The following is a 19,906-nucleotide window of genomic DNA, read 5'->3' on the forward strand; positions in this document are numbered from 1 at the left end:
TTTACTGTATTTTTGATCAAATAAATGCATTTTTGGTGAGCTGAAGATGCATCTTTTAAAAAATCTTAATTATTTCAAACTTTTGACTGGTTGTGCATCAACTTTGTCTCATATGTTTCTCCTAAAATTCCACTGGAAGAATAAAATAGACAAAACTGAGTCAATAGTTGTGACGCAGTGAGAGTATAGAGCTATAAAACGAGTGTGCAGCACATCTGAAATCTGAGACATTGTTGAGATCTTATGCGAGATCACTTGTTTACTCGTCGTGTGTGTTTGTGTGTTTTCAGACGTGCAGTGCCTGGACTGGGGCGTGTGGAGCGAGGGCGCGGTGCGGGTGTATGACGGCGAGGTGGCGTGGCTCTACTGTCCTCTCTTCTCTCATCCCACGCTCTACAGCTACAGTCAGACTCAGAACAGCAGTCTGTCTCTGCTGTGGTACCGACACACACACACACACGAGCTCGAGCAGCCCATCAACTTCAAACTACACACGCTGTATAAAGACCGAGAGTATCTGTGGATACAACCGGCCACGGCGCAGGACACTGGACTGTACATCTGCATGCTCCGGTAAACACACACTAGACATGTGCGAAGTTTCAAATCTGAATGGTTTGATCATCTGAAGTTGAATTATTCTGGTTTGGTCACATTATAGTCGCATTATGGAAGTGAAATTGTTTGTGAGTGATGTTCAAGCTGATTCGGTTGGTTGTACATCTTTATAACTAGTTCCTCCTACACGTAATATACCCTCAATGGTATTTTTTACTTTTAACCTTCAAAAGCAGCAGTGATATATCTGAATTGTTTATCATATTTATCACAATTCAAATACCATACAGTATATGTCAAAATAATATAATTATATTGTTTGTTACAGAAATGTTGTTTTTCATCATGTTAGGGTTAGGATATATAATATAATATAATATAATATAATATAATATAATATAATATAATATAATATAATATAATATAATATAATATAATATAATATAATATAATATAAAAGTATTTGCATTTAAATATGAACATGGAACCAAATAATGCAGGTTATTTCATCATGTTAGGAAATAATATAATGTAATATAATATAATATAATATAATATAATATAATATAATATAATATAATATAATATAATATAATATAATATAATATAATATAATATAATAATATAAAAGTATTTGCATTTAAATATGAACATGGAACCAAATAATGCAGGTTATTTCATCATGTTAGGAAATAATATAATATAATATAATATAATATAATATAATATAATATAATATAATATAATATAATATAATATAATATAATATAATATAATATAATATAATATCTTTGGATTTAAATATAAACATGGAACCAAATAATGCAGGTTATTTCATCATGTTAGGAAATAATATATAATATATAATATAATATCATATCATATCATATAATTTCATCATGTTAGGATATATAATATAATATAATATAATATAATATAAAATAATATCATATCATATAATATAATATAATATAAAAGTATTTGCATTTAAATATAAACATGGAACCAAATAATGCAGGTTATTTCATCATGTTAGGAAATAATATATAATATAATATCATATCATATCATTTCATCATGTTAGGATATATAATATAACATAATATAATATAATATAATATAATATAATATAAAATAATATAATATAATAAAATATAATATAATATAATATAAAATAATATAATATAATATAAAATAATATAAAATAAAAAAATATAATAATATAATATAATATAATAAAATATAATATAATATAATATAATATAATAATATAAAAGTATTTGCATTTAAATATGAACATGGAACCAAATAATGCAGGTTATTTCATCATGTTAGGAAATAATATAATATAATATAATATAATATAATATAATATAATATAATATAATATAATATAATATAATATAATATAATATAATATAATATAATATAATATCTTTGGATTTAAATATAAACATGGAACCAAATAATGCAGGTTATTTCATCATGTTAGGAAATAATATATAATATATAATATAATATCATATCATATCATATAATTTCATCATGTTAGGATATATAATATAATATAATATAATATAATATAATATAATATAATATAATATAATATAATATAATATAATATAATATAATATAATATAATATAATATCATATAATATAATATAATATAAAAGTATTTGCATTTAAATATAAACATGGAACCAAATAATGCAGGTTATTTCATCATGTTAGGAAATAATATATAATATAATATCATATCATATCATTTCATCATGTTAGGATATATAATATAACATAATATAATATAATATAATATAATATAAAATAATATAATATAATATAATATAATATAATATAATATAAAATAATATAATATAATATAATATAATATAATATAATATAATATAATATAATATAATATAATATAATATAATATAATATAATATAATATAAAATAATATAATATAATATAATATAATATCTTTGGATCTTTGGATTGAAATATAAACATGGAACCAAATCCTGCAGGTTATTTCATCTGGTTTTGTGTGTGTGTGGCAGCAACATTTCTTCGTGTGTGAAGATCGGTGTGGAGCTGGAGGTCGTTCAGCGGGACGGAGAGTGTGACCCCAAAACTCAACCTCACCTGAACCTGACTATACCACTCCAGAGCGATCGAACCCTCGAGTGTCCTGACCTGAAAACCCTCACGCTGCCCAACAGCACATACTCTGTCACTTGGTACCATGTGAGTCTGTGTCTGTGTGTGTGTGTGTGTGTGTGTGTGTGTGTGTGTGTGTGTGTGTGTGTGTGTGTGTGTGTGTGTGTGTGTGTGTGTGTGGACAAACATCTGAGAACATCATTATTAAAAATGATACTGAAAGCTCATCCAACCATTATGAAGGAAATGAATTTCTTAAGCTCCAGAGTCCTGCGATTAATGACCTGAGAAGACGAGAAGGCAAGAGGCGCTTGCAAACAATCAGCATTATTCAGTTTAGAGCTTGTGTGTGAGCAGAACTATGGAAATGCAAATCAGCACGGGCAATCTGTCAGTTTAAAGAGTCGTAACAATGCAAGAAAAGATATGTGCATATAAACAAAGGATGTATTATCAATATCAGGACTCCAGACTGCCAAACTTTTTTTCCTGCTAGTGCGACAAAAAGGTCGCACGTTGGCCAACTGATAAGAGCTGCCATTTCTGTTGCATATAAGAAACAGCAAACGGCAAGTGAATGAAAGTGAAACGAAACCAGACTAGTCGTTTGAGTATAATAGACAACGCAGCTCAGAACAAGTTAACGGACTGGTCTCGATCATGATATAATGCTCCTCACAAGATATAGTGAGAAGCATTTAAATTCAGCGCAGAATTCTCTGTTATAAACCATATCAGATCAAACTGCGCTGATGTGTGGAAACCAGGAGAAACATTGTGCCATCACTGAACAAGATATAGAAGGCTTTTCAATCCACAAATCACCAACACTATAACCATGGTATTGTGGCAGAAATATCATATTATATATATATATATTAAATATTCTTCTTATATAAAACACTTTTATTAAAAGATGAAAAACAAAAACTTTTCTTCAATTTGTGACTGAATTACACACAAAGTAAGTAAAGAGCGCTCTTTTTGTCGTCACTGAAGCTCAGTCAGTTCAGTATGATACTACACAACAACAATGGTACATTTAATAAGAGTAGAATATTTACATTTTCCCTAAAAATTTCTTTGCATGTCACTGTTGTCATATTCTGCTGAGCTCTTTCTCATCATGGTGGTTGAGTAAACCAGCTTACCTCAAAAAGAACTTTGGTCTTTTTCTTTTAGGAAAATGTACCAATAATATTGGTGACATTATCATGTTTTTACTTCAATAAAACATTAATATCCAGTCAAATGCATCAAGCAGAGGAAAGAAAATATCTTGAAGAGTCTACTAGTTAAACAAGGCTTTTCATGAGCACCTGTGGAGATTAAACCACTGACCTGGAAAATGCAGCACGTAAAAACAACACTGCAGACGTGAGCAAATACAAACTAGGAATCTATACTTCTTGCGCAGCTAGTTAAAGGTCATGTCGATCACATGGCCCAGTGTTTTAACTGCATTTTCATGCTGCAATACGTATAAAACACAGAAAACTGTTGCTTGTGGCATCAACAGTTGTGGCACCTTTAGAAACTTTAATGTGTTTTATGTGTAAAAATAGACGAATAAGGCCTGAAGTGATTATTATTACTAAATATTCATCTATATCAGGGATTCCCAAACTTTTTTGTCAGCCACAGTGTTATTTTATTATCATTAATAGTAGTATTGCACTTATAAATATTTTAAATTTCTATATATTCCATTTTTTTTATTATTATTATTTTTGTTGTGTATTCTTGTAGTTTGTTTTTGTTGTTTTAAATGTCAATTTGGTTTTTTTATTAGTAGTAATTTAGTACTTTAGTAAATTTTAGTATTTAGTGAAAATTAGAAATGATGCCTTGGAAACAAAAAATTTATTTTATTTTGCTAAATTTTATTTCATTTAATAAGCATTATATATATATATATATATATATATATATATATATATATATATATATATATATATATATATATATATAAACTAAATATTACATATTACATATTTAAACCAAAACTAGTAAAAATGTCAAAAAAGCACAATCAAATAATAATAAAAAAAAAACATTTCAATAATACTAAAATAACTCCTTAATCAATATTTCATGTCCATGTATTTTATTTTTTATGTGAAGAAAGAGTGTGGAGTGATTTGAGAAACATGATATTAGATCAAATATACAGTTTAGAATGCGACCAATCAGAATCAGATATTCCAAACAGCCGTGTAATGATGTTTGTCATCTGAACTTTGACCTCTCTTTGCAGTTATGCAGGTCTGCTTTTTTTAGAGGAGACCGAGAGCTGAAAGGAGATGATCTGGTGATCTACAGGATGTATGACGCGTACGCTGGCCTCTACACGTGTGTCGTTTCATATCAGATGAACGGACGCACGCTCCAGTTCACACGCGCCATCAACATCACAACTGTTGGTAAGACGTTCTCATCTCCTCTTGACTCGTTTCATCATGTCTCAAGGTTTACATACACCCTCATTCTGAATCCTGTGAGCAATCAGATTTAACTTCATTTTCATGGTGCAATACATACAAAACACAGAAAGTTTTGTGTGTAAAATAGATAAGGCATAAAGTGACACTTTACTATATAGTCACATAGAAAACAACATTTTAAATAACAATAATAGTTTACTGTTTTTACTGTATTTTTGATCAAATAAATGCAGCCTTGCTCAGCAGAAGAGTCTTTCTTTCAAACACATTTAAAAATCTTACTGACCCCATGCGGTGTAAGTTTGCATACTTTCTCTTTTGTAGTTCCTGATGCCGGCAGTAAAGTTCCCTTCATTCTGAATCCCGCGAGCAATCAGATCTACATGGTGACTCTGGGTGAGCGTCTTCTCCTTTTGCTAGTTTTGCCGTGTTTTCTGGGATATGCAGCAGTGAACGGTCTGTGTTGTGTTGTCATTTCAGGAGATACAGCGACGCTGTCCTGTCGGGTGCATCTGCCTCACCTGTTCGCAGACAAGAAGGAGATCTGGTGGACCATCGATAACAAAACTGTGGAGCAACTCGGCGACCCGCGATTCAGCTCACCTGAGGCCACGTATGGACCAGTTATTATAGTTAACTTAAACTGAAACCATAAAAACTTTTGTTACTTTAACTGAAAAAAAACTTTTAAAGGTGCAGTAAGCAATTTCTGAGAAACACTGTCGAAAGTGCATTAAAAAAATTGAAAATGGTTACACACTTGTAGCCAATCAGCAGGAGGGGCATGTCCACACATGATGGGGAGGAGAGAGAGTCAATCAGCTGTAGGGGGCGTGTCCACTCATGATGGGGAGGAGAGAATCAATCAGCAGTAAGGGGGTGTGTCCACACATGATGGTGGAGGAGAGAGAGAGAGTCAATCAGCTGTAGGGGGCGTGTCCACTCATGATGGGGAGGAGAGAGAGTCAATCAGCTGTAGGGGGCGTGTCCACTCATGATGGGGGAGGAGAGAATCAATCAGCTGTAGGGGGCGTGTCCACTCATGATGGGGAGGAGAGAGAGTCAATCAGCTGTAGGGGGCGTGTCCACTCATGATGGGGAGGAGAGAGAGTCAATCAGCTGTAGGGGGCGTGTCCACTCATGATGGGGAGGAGAGAGAGTCAATCAGCTGTAGGGGGCGTGTCCACTCATGATGGGGAGGAGAGAGAGTCAATCAGCTGTAGGGGGCGTGTCCACTCATGATGGGGAGGAGAGAGAGTCAATCAGCAGTAGGGGCGTGTCCACTCATGATGGGGGAGGAGAGAATCAATCAGCTGTAGGGGGCGTGTCCACTCATGATGGGGAGGAGAGAGAGTCAATCAGCTGTAGGGGGCGTGTCCACTCATGATGGGGAGGAGAGAATCAATCAGCAGTAAGGGGTGTGTCCACACATGATGGGGGAGGAGAGAATCAATCAGCAGTAGGGGGCGTGTCCACTCATGATGGGGAGGAGAGAGAGTCAATCAGCTGTAGGGGGCGTGTCCACTCATGATGGGGGAGGAGAGAATCAATCAGCTGTAGGGGGCGTGTCCACTCATGATGGGGAGGAGAGAGAGTCAATCAGCTGTAGGGGGCGTGTCCACTCATGATGGGGGAGGAGAGAGAGTCAATCAGCTGTAGGGGGCGTGTCCACTCATGATGGGGAGGAGAGAATCAATCAGCAGTAAGGGGTGTGTCCACACATGATGGGGGAGGAGAGAATCAATCAGCAGTAGGGGGCGTGTCCACTCATGATGGGGGAGGAGAGAATCAATCAGCAGTAAGGGGTGTGTCCACACATGATGGGGGAGGAGAGAATCAATCAGCAGAAGGGGGCGTGTCCACTCATGATGGGGAGGAGAGAATCAATCAGCAGTAAGGGGTGTGTCCACACATGATGGGGGAGGAGAGAATCAATCAGCAGTAGGGGGCGTGTCCACTCATGATGGGGAGGAGAGAATCAATCAGCAGTAAGGGGTGTGTCCACACATGATGGGGGAGGAGAGAATCAATCAGCAGTAAGGGGTGTGTCCACACATGATGGGGAGGAGAGAGAGTCAATCAGCTGTAGGGGGCGTGTCCACTCATGATGGGGAGGAGAGAATCAATCAGCAGTAAGGGGTGTGTCCACACATGATGGGGGAGGAGAGAATCAATCAGCAGTAGGGGGCGTGTCCACTCATGATGGGGAGGAGAGAATCAATCAGCAGTAAGGGGTGTGTCCACACATGATGGGGGAGGAGAGAATCAATCAGCAGTAGGGGGCGTGTCCACTCATGATGGGGAGGAGAGAATCAATCAGCAGTAGGGGGCGTGTCCACTCATGATGGGGGAGGAGAGAATCAATCAGCAGTAGGGGGCGTGTCCACTCATGATGGGGGAGGAGAGAGAGAGAGTCAATCAGCTGTAGGGGGCGTGTCCACACATGATGGGGGAGGAGAGAATCAATCAGCTGTAGGGGGCGTGTCCACTCATGATGGGGGAGGAGAGAGAGAGAGACAATCAGCTGTAGGGGGCGTGTCCACACATGATGGGGGAGGAGAGAATCAATCAGCTGTAGGGGGCGTGTCCACTCATGATGGGGGAGGAGAGAATCAATCAGCAGTAGGGGGCTTGTCCACTCATGATGGGGAGGAGAGAATCAATCAGCAGGAGGGGGCGTGTCCACACATGATGGGGGAGGAGAGAATCAATCAGCAGTAAAGGGTGTGTCCACTCATGATGGGGAAGAGAGAGAATCAATCAGCAGTAGGGGGCGTGTCCACTCATGATGGAGGAGGAGAGAGAGAGTCAATCAGCAGTAGGGGGTGTGTCTACTCATGATGGGGGAGGAGAGAGAGTGAGCCAATCAGCAGTAGGGGGTGTGTCCACTCATGATGGGGGAGGAGAGAGAGAGAGAGTCAATCAGCTGTAGGGGGTGTGTCCACACATGATGGGGGAGGAGAGAGAGAGAGTCAATCAGCAGTAGGGGTGTGTCCACACATGATAGGGGAGGAGAGAATCAATCAGCAGTAAGGGGGCGTGTTCACACATGATGGGGGAGGAGAGAGAGTCAATTAGCTGTAGGGGGTGTGTCCACACATGATGGGGGAGGAGAGAATCAATCAGCAGTAAGGGGGCGTGTTCACACATGATGGGGGAGGAGAGAGAGAGAGTCAATCAGCTGTAGGGGGTGTGTCCACACATGATGGGGGAGGAGAATCAATCAGCAGTAAGGGGTGTGTCCACAGATGATGGGGGAGGAGAGAATCAATTAGTTGTAGGGGGTGTGTCCACTCATGATGAGGGAGGAGAGAGAGTGAGCCATTCATCAGTAGGGGGCGTGTCCACACATGATGGGGGAGGAGAGAATCAATTAGTTGTAGGGGGCGTGTCCACTTATGATGGGGGAGGAGATAGAGTGAGCCAATCAACAGTAGGGGGCATGTCCACTCATGATGGGGGAGGAGAATCTATCAGCGTTAGGGGGCGTGTCCAAAATTTGAGCACATTTTACTGTGTCAATCTGTTTTTATGAACCCTTGAACTTGGTAAATGCTTAAGTCATCAGCTCATGTCACATTTCTCGGCCGTCACAGAGGATGTGTTAAAGCAGATATAAACCGGCCGTGGTATTATGCTGCCTTCACAAGCTATTGGAAATTTGATAATTCCCACTGTATTGTATTTATGATAATTCCAAGAACACGTGAAGGCAGCATTAAAGGTATACTGTCCAAATCAAGATCTTTAATAATTCATAATGCGCATATACGTTAAAAAACAGAACAGAATTACTCAAAATTTAAACAGAAAATATAAGAATAAAACCTATTCAAAATACTAATATTTATTATTCTGTGCTTTATTGACTGGTGTGTGTGTGTGTGTGTGTGTGTGTGTGTGTAGGCTTCTGTCGTATTATTACGGCGATGAGGAGAAAGAGCGAGTCCTGAATGTGATGGATTTTTCAGCTGATGACCTGCAGAGGGAGTTTAACTGTTCCGCCAGAAACAGCCGCGGGTTCAACACCAGCAGAGCCGTTCTCAAGAGCCGACGTAACTACACACGCTAACACACTCAGAGTCCAAAATGAACAGTTTCTATTGTAATTAGGGGTTCAAGCAAAAAACCTTATTTTAATTGCTCAAATTTTTATTTTATTTCTTCTTTCCTAAAACTGATCGGGCAGCCCAAACCGTAAGGCCTAAAGATTTGAAACTTAGTTAAATGGTAGTAGTCTTGCTCGTGCAGAAATGTTCTCTGGAGTGGGAATATCAATTACTATCAAAAAAATTGAAATTTTGATTCAGGGTCGCTAAGGGGCGTAAAAATCTTTGTAATGGGAGGAGCCACTTTTACTAAAATGGCTATATTTCAAGAATGAAATGAGATATCTTTACCAAGCTTGGTACACATGTGTATGGGCTTAATCTTTGGTCACGATAAAATAATTGCTTCGATTGGACACTAGATGGTGCTATAACAAGAAAAAAAACATGAAAACGGCCATAACCACCTGACCGTTGAAAATTGGCATGCAGTGTATTGGTCCAAGGGGGCATGATAGTCTGTGAGGACATTGGCATATCTCGAAAAACATGGCCGCCATCGCCCAGTGAAGTTTGCGCACATATTAGATAAGGCTAATGAAGGCCAATCACAACGAAACTTGGTGGGCATGTTCGACCCATGGTCCTAGAGGTCTGTAAGAATTTTGAAAGAAATCAGCCACTAGTTGGCACTAACGTGTTTTACGCCTCTGTAATCAGGTGGTGTTTCACACAGACAATATGCATATCATTTGATAGATCTCATGCTGAACAACTTTGCCTCAGGAACAAATGCTGTCAATCAAATCATTCATTAATTATTCGCAAATATTTGAAAAACCTACTTTTGTGAACTAGTCCTTGGTTTTTTTACCCGAACAAAAACCAGTGCAGGGCAATTCTCTGGACTCTCTAGATCAATTATCAAAAAAAGTTGAACTTTATCATTTGGGTCGCTATAACAGGGTCATTTAGAAAATGGGTGTGGCAAAATATCCTCAAAAGCCTATAAATCCTAAACGAAAACTCGCAACTTCTCAAAAATAGGTGAGCATATGCCATATATGATTCTAAATATCATCATCATGATCGCTAGTGTGCAGGACCTCCGAATTTAAGTGGCCGTAACTCACCAACCTCGGGGAAGGACTCGTTGGAAAGGCCTTTTTCCCAACTAGATACGATTCAAGTTTGGTGCGATTTGGCCTGGGCGTTCTTGAGATACAAAGCACAAAAAGATATGCATTTAACCAGGCGTAACTCCTGACTCCCACCACTCACTACCCCGGCGATGGTCTCGTTCAACAGGGCTTGTTAAACACTATCTACTCTCTGAATTTTTCGAAGTCCTATTCCCGAGATATAAGCGAAAAACCAAATTCCCATTCATTTTCATTCATTTATTCATTCAATATGAAACCAGAAATGGTGTTAGAAAGACAAGACTTGCACTAAGCATTTTCTTACCTATCATGTATTTCAAATATCTACAACACAATGTGTGTGTATGTGTGTAATCATGTTTAACATGGAAAATGTTTTAAACGAAAAACAGTCCATTTTTAAAATGAAAGTGAGCCAATGACTGGTCCTTTGCTGCCACCTGCTGGTTAAAGTAGTCAATTTTGTCACACTAATATTGTTCTATAATGCATATTTAGACTTGATAAAATCACTATTATAATGATTACAATCACATTTTGTTATTCATCACTTAATTTCTGTTGAAGTATTAATGACAATTGTGCCACAGCATCAGTAATGTCTTTTGCACACTAGTCATAGGTTTTTTGCTCAATCTGAATAAAACCAGTACACTACAATTCTCTGGACTCTGCTGTTTAATAATGATCAAAAAAAGTTAAACTTTTCCATTAGCAGATATAAAAGAGTCATTTCAAAATGTGGCCTTGACCAAGTGTCCCTGAAAGCCTATATCTCTTCAAGGAATGCTCAGATCTTTCTGAAAATAAGCAAGCATGTGTGACATGACTCTAAACAAGCAATTTCATGGAGATTGGGACAATAGCTACCTCTAACAGTTAAAAATATATTGAATGACAATGTTCTTGTGTTTGTAATGGCAATTTCCTGAATTTGCAGGAAAATAAATATATATATAAATCCTTATAATATCATTACAGATCACATTTTGTCATGGTTTACCATTTAATTTGTTCATTTGACAAATGTTTTTGCAATAATATAACATTACAATTCCATTGAGACCTAAAAATGTATTTTTAAAGGGAAAACCTGGAATAAACATTTTCTTACCTCATTGTCGATTTCAAATGTCCATATCTGCAACAAAATGTGTGTTTAGGCATGTTCAACATGGAAAATGTACTTTAAACTCAAAACGGACACTGTTTTGACACAGAATGAAAGTGAACCAATAAGTGGCGTGTGTAAGCATGCGTATTATAGTTTAAGCCTTTTCTTTCTCTGTGTTTGGTTTAGCATATATCATAGCTGTTCCTCTGTGATTTAAGTGGTGACATGCTTGCTAAATAAAGCTTAATGTCTTTTTACGCATATGTGTTTATTAAAGGCCTTAAATACTTGAACCCTGGTAAATGCTGCTTGCAGAAATTACAAGAGACAAAATTTAGTAAATTTTTTATTGGCATATTTTGCTAAAGTTACATTTGGCCGCATGGCTCTGTTCTAAATTCCCCGTCCTTTTCATGAGCTCCATGAAAGCCAAGACCGGGAACAGCAGCAGCTTCTGAGGACAACCTCCCATTTTATAACTGGGAGAGCAGCACAAAATCCCCCTATTGATAACAGAGCATGCATCAATGACAACTGATTAAGTTAAACACAAGTTTAAGGAGGAGCTGGGGAGGAGGTGGGGTGCAAGCAGCATGCAGTGGAAGCAGCCAAGCAGGCAGAGAGACAGAAGCTGCGTTTAAGTAATGCACCTTATTTTAGAGTTGCCAATGGAGTCCATAGAAATCAGATCAGCTGATATGGGTGGGGTTAGAATTTGCGAATCAGCTGATAGCGGAGCTTGACTACGAGGCCTGCATGAACTAACACAGAATGCTTGATTTTTAAGTTTGGTGTCATTATGATTTTTCAGAGTTTCCAAAAGTGTCTCTTCTGCTCACCAAGGCGGCATTTATTTGATAAAAATACAGTAAAAACAGATAAAAGTTAAAATCTAATTTATTCCTGTGATCAAAGTTGAACTTTTAGCATCATTACTCCAGTGTCACATGATCCTTCAGAAATAATGATGAATAAAAGTGTTCATTTTAACTTTTGAAAGTAGTGAATCTGTCACCACCTGGAGTTTACAACTGGAGAAACAGAATAACTTCAGGCTATCTAGATAAAGTCTGCTGGTTTTTCATTAGATATTGTATTAAATAAAAAACAAGTTACTCTCCAAAATCGATTTTCACTCACATTTGGCATTTGCTGTATGTTCATTTTGGACCCTGTGTTCACATGATGTTTGTTTTGGAAGCAAATGTTGATAAGACTAAAAGTTTAGTCACTTTTGTAGTTAATATTTTGTTGAGCAGAGGTTGTTCCCTTGAACCTGTGACATTAGTGATGTTGTCACCATACCAGCTAACATCAGTAGCTAAATTTGACCAGAGTTGACGCATCCTCATTTCAAATAGTGTGTAATTGATGTGTGTGTGTGTGTGTAGTGTATGTCCCCACTCTAGAGCTGGGCTGTGGTTTAGGTGTGACTCTGGCGCTCATGTTGATGATGTTCGTCGTCTATCACGTGTTCTGGCTCGAGCTTCTGCTGCTCTATCGCTCCTGGTTCGGCTCGGATGAGAGATACACAGGTGAGAACACAAACACACATTCACTGACGTTCAGGCTCAGTTACGATCAGACTGAGCTTCAGTGTCTGTGTCTCTGTGCAGATGATAAGCAGTATGACGTGTACATCTCGTACGCACGCAACAGCGAGGAGGAGGAGTTTGTGCTGTCCACGCTGCGCAGGGTCCTGGAGACAGAGTTCGGTTACTCCGTCTGCATCTTCGACCGGGACAGTCTTCCTGGAGGAAGTGAGTATTGTGTGACGGCAAACATACGGAGAATATTTACATATTCTCATTACGTTATTTACATATTAACGTAACTACATATTCTCATTACATTATTTACATATTCTCATTACATTATTTACATATTCTCATTACATTATTTACATATTCTCATTACATTATTTACATATTCTCATTACATTATTTACATATTCTCATTACATTATTTACATATTCTCATTACATTATTTACATATTCTCATTACTTTATTTACATATTCTCATTACATTATTTACATATTCTCATTAGATTATTTACATATTCTCATTACATTATTTACATATTCTCATTACATTATTTACATATTCTCATTACATTATTTACATATTCTCATTACATTATTTACATATTCTCATTACTTTATTTACATATTCTCATTACATTATTTACATATTCTCATTAGATTATTTACATATTCTCATTACATTATTTACATATTCTCATTACATTATTTACATATTCTCATTACATTATTTACATATTCTCATTACATTATTTACATATTCTCATTACATTATTTACATATTCTCATTACATTATTTACATATTCTCATTACTTTGTTTACATATTTGCATAATTGGAGTTTAACTGCATTTTAGCAGTATTATAAAAGGAGAATTTAAGGCATAATTATTATTATTGCAATTTGTATTGTAGTGTAAATTGAAATTATTATTATTACTATCAATTAGTCCTGTCAATTGATTAATTGCATCCAAAATAAAAGTTTGTGTTTACATAATATGTGTGTACTTTCTAACTATTACGTATATATTTAAATACACACACATACATGTATATATTTAAGAAATATTTGCATATATATATATATATATATATATATATATAAATAGAAACCAATATATATGATTTATATTATATATAAATATTTATAAATATTTTATTATATCATATATAAATAAAAAAATCTTTAATAAATACATGTATATGTGTATTTATATATACATAATTATTATACACAGTACACACATATATTATGTAAACAAACTTTTATTTTGGATGCGATTAGTCGTTTGACAGCACTGCTATCAATTATTGTTTTTACAGTACAGTTGTAATGTATAACTATATATATTTGTCTTCATTTTTTGAATTAGAGTAAAAACAAGGAAACAAACACTAAGTTGGCTTGAAAAAGACAAATTACTGATCTATATCTATCTATCTATCTATCTATCTATCTATCTATCTATCTATCTGTCTGTCTGTCTGTCTGTCTGTCTGTCTGTCTGTCTGTCTGTCTGTCTGTCTGTCTATCTATCTATCTATCTGTCTATCTATCTGTCTGTCTGTCTGTCTGTCTGTCTGTCTGTCTGTCTGTCTGTCTGTCTGTCTATCTATCTATCTATCTATCTATCTATCTATCTATCTATCTATCTATCTATCTATCTATCTATCTATCTATCTATCTATCTATCTATCTATCTATCTATCTATCTATCTATCTATCTATCTATCTATCTATCCAATCTACTAATCTAAAACTTAAACTTTCAAACTAAAAACCTTCAAATGTCAAACTTTTAAAACTACTTCAAACTTTCTGGCTAGAATTTTGCAAGCCAACTTAAAGTTTGTCTACAAACCTTTTTAAATGATTATTATTTACTTAAACTATTTTAGTATTTATTCATATTTTAAATTTTAAATTTCAGTTTTAATTTTAATTTTAGTTTTTGATTCATTTTAGTACTTCAACTTATTTTATTTCAATATTAACAACATTTTTGTTAATTTAAATAAAGCTGAAATACGTTGAAGCACTGAAATGACTAATTGGAACTAAACTAAAGCTGAAATAGTAATATTTAAATAATAATAATAAAAAAACAGACAAAAGCAACTAAAAATGAAACTAAACTGAAAATCTAAAATATAATCTATAATAGTGGGTACGTGTCCTCTATAGTGGTTGATAGATTGAAGTGTCAATCAAATATTGTCATGCAGAGCAAGTTAGTTAAACTGTTGACATCGTATGATCAAGCGGTCATGTGACTTGTGTAGAGTATGTTCATGAGTGACTGTGCATCTGTATTAACGTGTATCTGTGTGTAGCTATAACAGATGATACGCTGAGGTTTGTGGGTCAGAGCCGGAGGCTGGTGGTTGTTGTGAGTCCGTGCAGCGCTGTCCGTGGGACACAGGCGCTGCTCGAGCTGCAGGCCGGATTGACCAGCATGCTGCACGGCGGCAGCCTCAGGGTGGTTCTGATCCAGTTCAAACCGGTCCAGAGGAAGAGCTGGGTCAAAGAGCTCCGCCGGGCCCGTCTGGCGCTGACACTCATACGCTGGCAGGGCGAGAAATCGGCCCCTCTGTCCTCACGCTTCTGGAAACGACTGCAGCTCGAGCTGCCCATGAGGAGGAACACGGACAAACACATGCCACTGCCAGACATCACACAACACACACAACACGCCGAAAACACACCTCCTGCAAAGGAGAAACTAATCGAATCCTATCGTACAAGTGCGTTATAGACGTCCGTCGTGTCCGGAATCGCTCTCTATTCCCTATTTAGTCAAATTTATAAAGCACTTTTACACTTTTTTTTTCATTTTAAAGCAGCTTTACAGAAAGTCATACAGTCAGCTTTATTTATACATCACTCTATTGTGTCAAAACAAGAAAATAATGATTCAGTGACGCAAACAGAGTTAAATTCTGCTGTAAAGAAGCTCTAAAAGTAAGACAATAATGTCATTGTTCAGTGTTGATTCAGTTCCGTTCAATAACTGTGTTCATAAAGTTCGTCAATTATGAAATGAGTTATAAAGCAGCTGTGGAGAATTGTGTCAGTTCAGTAATATTGCTGACTATTAAGTGTCTATACAGTGAGCAAATTCTGATGTTGATTTGATCATTTAGTTAATTTTGTATTATTTTGATACTATTATAATATGTATTCATATTTTATTTTTATATTTTAGTTTAAGCAATGTTATTATGTGCTTTTGTCATTTTTATCTGTTATATAATATATATATTTATGCATCGAGATTCGTGAATCGTTTCTGATATTTTCCAAATGCATCGCAAATCGATTCTGAGTTTAGTTTTTAACACCAGATGGCGCTCTAGGCTAATTTTAACCGCATGCTTAAAGCAGAGCTAAGTAACTTTTTTTACCTTCATAAATAGTTTTCTAAGTCCTTACGATGGTTAATTGACTTGTAGTGGTGTGTTTGAGTGCACTAACCCCCTCTGGCACGTCTACGCCAGAAAACAGCACTTGCAAGTTGAGCTGCGCCAACACAACACAATTTCGCCTCATGTTCACATTCACGCGAGAGTGACAATATGCTTTACGGTAATTCAAAAACAATGTATATATTATGACTTTATAAGACAATTTCGAAAATTACCCACCTCCATCGAGTGTACTGTATTTGCAAATTACCCACCTCCTCTTTCAAAAGTACTGCGCTGGTGAGCGTTGTAGTCATTGTAGTCCAGAGCTGCGCTTGGAGTATTTATGACAGTGTGATTCACTGAAGGAACCTGTAGGGGGAGCTTCACAAATCTTACTGAGTTCCGCTTTAAACGCTCACAAAGAAGAGCGCTCGTGCGTTCGGCCGAGTCCGAGAAAGTATTTGCACCTCAGAATGCTTTTATAACGCAAGATTAATGTAAACAGCACTTGTAATTCACTTTTCAAAATTTATGAATGATAATTTTAAATAAGGTTGCCGTGGTGTGTGTAAGGAATTGGAAGGAAACAAAGTATGCTTTCTTTTATTTTTATTTCAGTTTTAGTTGTAGTAATTTTAGTACTTCAACTTAACTGGGGATTTCCATCATTAATTTAGTATTATTTTTATACTATTATAGTATATATTAATATTTTGAATTAGCTTTTATTTTTATCTTTTCAGTTTTCATTGTAATTGTATTTTAAATAATTTATTTTATTTCAGTTTTAGCACTTTAACTGAAACTTATTTTATTTCAGTTAATTTTTTTATTATTATTATTTTTTGGGGAATTTCCATCATTAATTTGGTATTATTTTATCCATTATTTAGTTTAAGTTTTGGTAATTTTGTTGAGTGGTTTTGTCATTTTTACTAGTTTATATTTTTACTGGGTTATTTGACTTTCTTCTTTTAGACGAACACAATCGGGTTTATATATATGTATTTACATGAATGTGTATATATAGATTTTTTATTTCCGTTTTAGTACTTCAACTTATTTTATTTCCGTTATTTGGATAAATTCCGTTAAAAATAAGGTTATTTTTATATTTAAGTTTTTCATCTAATATTTATATTCATATTTTATTTTATTTTTTCAGCTATATTTCTGCTAACGAAAACTATTTTTAGTAGTTTTACTGTAGTTACCAACAGTAATAATGGGGATTCCCAAACTTTGTCAGCCGAACTTAAAATCTATTTAAGGCTGACTGACAAAGATTTTAAGTAAATATTTAAATAATTTCACAAAAAATGTACGTGTTTATAGTTCCATTAATGGTCTACGGAAGAGGTTTAGGGCCAAGCAATAATAAAAAAATAAAACCATCTTGAGATTAAAGTTGTTAAATTTCGAGAAAAAAAGTCTAAAAAAAGTCTAAATAAAATGTTGATAGTAAACTCGTTAAATTACGAGAAAAAAAATCGTTAAATTTCAAGAAAAAGGTTGAGATAAAATGTTGAGAATAAACTCATTAAATTATGAGCAAACACTCGTTAAATTTCAAGAAAAAAGTCGAGATAAAATGTTAAGAAAAAACTCGTTAAATCACGAGAAAAAAAATCGTTAAATTTCGAGAAAAAAGTCGAGATAAAATATTGAGAATAAAGTTATTAAATTACAAGAAAAAAGTTGTTAAATTACGAGAACAAATTTGTTAAATTACGAGAAAAAAGTTGTTAAATTACGAGAAAAAAAGTCGAGATAAAATGTTGAGAATAATGTCATTAAATTACGAGAAAAAAGTTGTTCAATTACGAGAATAAATTTGTTAATTTAACGACTTTATTCTCAACATTTTATCTCGACTTTTTTCTTGCAATTTAATGAGTTTTTCTTGCAATTAAACGAGTTTATTCTCAACATTTTATCGACTTTTTTTCCCGCAAAATTTTACAACTTCAATCTTGAGATGGTTTTATTTTTTTTATTATTGCTTGGCCCTAATCCTCTTCCGTAATGGTCACATGACATGCAAGTAAACAAATACAATATTTAATCTTTTTTTTTTTTTCAATTTAAAAGTTTTTATTTATTTTAATTATACATTATTATGACCTAATTATTAGCTTTTCATCAACTCGTGAACCCCTGCTCTAGTGGTTTGGGATTGTTCACTTCTCATTGCGGTGCATTCTGGGATTGAATGAGTGCTTGTCTGATAATATGGTGTGTGACTACAGTCAGTGGGAGGTGTGTTACTGAGCCTCAACCACAAGGGGGCACAATCAGGCTGGACAATTCAAGATAGTTCAGATGAGTTTATGGTATGACAGAGGTTTCATTCCTTCTTTCATGTTCCATAACAAACTTCAAGCTGTTTTCATTCAGTTGTATTTGAGTGTTGCTTCATTTTGTCACACAGCATCTTATATGACCATGTCATGTCCTGTATGTTCTGTGATCACATTTTTAAGCTGTTTTGATAAATAAAATGTATTTTTGCATCTACATCTGTTTCATTTATTCATTTCATCATCTTTCTCATGTCTACACAGATGATTTCATACTGAATCAGTGCATTATTTACACTTATAATCATGAATGATGAAATGTTTGCGTAAGCTTTTCCCTTCAGTCATCAGTAAACGGAGGAAGTGGAAAACCTCTAACCATCACATGCCTTCTTGCTCCAATGAATCAGTTTTTGTGTGTTTCTTAACTCGACGTCTGAAGATGCCAGGCGTCTCTCAGAACAGCTCAGTTTTAATTCTCTGGAAGGAAAAAACAAAAACATAAATATATCGTAATAGTGAAAGCACATTTTCATCATTTCATCATTGCTAGCAATCAGGCATTCAAAAATTCACCACAAATGTTGCTTGCCATGATTTTAATAGTAACAGCAACTTGTCTGATTGTAGGCAGTTACATTGTTTTTAACATTAAAAATCAATTTCACTCTGGGGATTTTCCAAGGCATTTTTACCTCTGCAACCTTCCTGTTGAACTCTATTCTGTCACTTCTTGTGAATGTGATTTATTAATAATTTATTTATTAATCATTCAGAACACTGTTCTAGTGTCAGTAAACTAGGTAAAAGATCAAGTGTAAACAGAGTCCCATTTTGCAATATGGTCACAGATAGTCAGAAATGAATGTGACAGAATTGCTTTGATATTGTTCGTGCTAATGATTTTTAGTTTTATTTACTTATTTTTTGATTAGAATTAACTTTTTTCCACTGTTGTGAAGGGGCAATTATCAGCCCGGAGGAGTTCAGTTAAATCAGGACTTAAACTTACTAAAAGGCTTGATTTTGTCTGTAGGAAATTGATTGGATGGTTGTGGTTTGCTATTGGTGGATCTCATGTGAGTGACAGGTTGCCCCGCCCTCATCATCAGAGAAGAGATGTTGCTGCATGAGGGAGGAGAAGTTATTCTGATACAAGATT

At 35.3% G+C, this 19,906-nt stretch overlaps 1 protein-coding gene across 2 annotated transcripts in view; it reads left to right on the top strand.

The window, feature by feature from the left end:
• il1rap (interleukin 1 receptor accessory protein) overlaps window positions 1–19,276 on the top strand; it is a 33,952-nt gene extending 14,676 nt beyond the window's left edge. For both annotated transcript variants that reach the window (XM_067364345.1, XM_067364346.1), the window contains exons 5-13: window positions 291–573; window positions 2,621–2,807; window positions 4,978–5,143; window positions 5,489–5,560; window positions 5,645–5,777; window positions 9,071–9,219; window positions 12,882–13,025; window positions 13,107–13,250; window positions 15,371–19,276. In XM_067364345.1, the coding sequence (XP_067220446.1) occupies window positions 291–573; window positions 2,621–2,807; window positions 4,978–5,143; window positions 5,489–5,560; window positions 5,645–5,777; window positions 9,071–9,219; window positions 12,882–13,025; window positions 13,107–13,250; window positions 15,371–15,792 (1,700 nt within the window). In that variant the 3' untranslated portion in view covers window positions 15,793–19,276. The remainder of the gene's footprint in view (window positions 1–290; window positions 574–2,620; window positions 2,808–4,977; window positions 5,144–5,488; window positions 5,561–5,644; window positions 5,778–9,070; window positions 9,220–12,881; window positions 13,026–13,106; window positions 13,251–15,370) is intronic.
• The last annotated feature ends 630 nt before the right edge of the window (window positions 19,277–19,906 follow it).

The sequence above is a fragment of the Chanodichthys erythropterus genome, chromosome 17 (genome assembly GCF_024489055.1).
Source record: "Chanodichthys erythropterus isolate Z2021 chromosome 17, ASM2448905v1, whole genome shotgun sequence".
In the NCBI taxonomy this organism is placed as follows: domain Eukaryota; kingdom Metazoa; phylum Chordata; class Actinopteri; order Cypriniformes; family Xenocyprididae; genus Chanodichthys; species Chanodichthys erythropterus.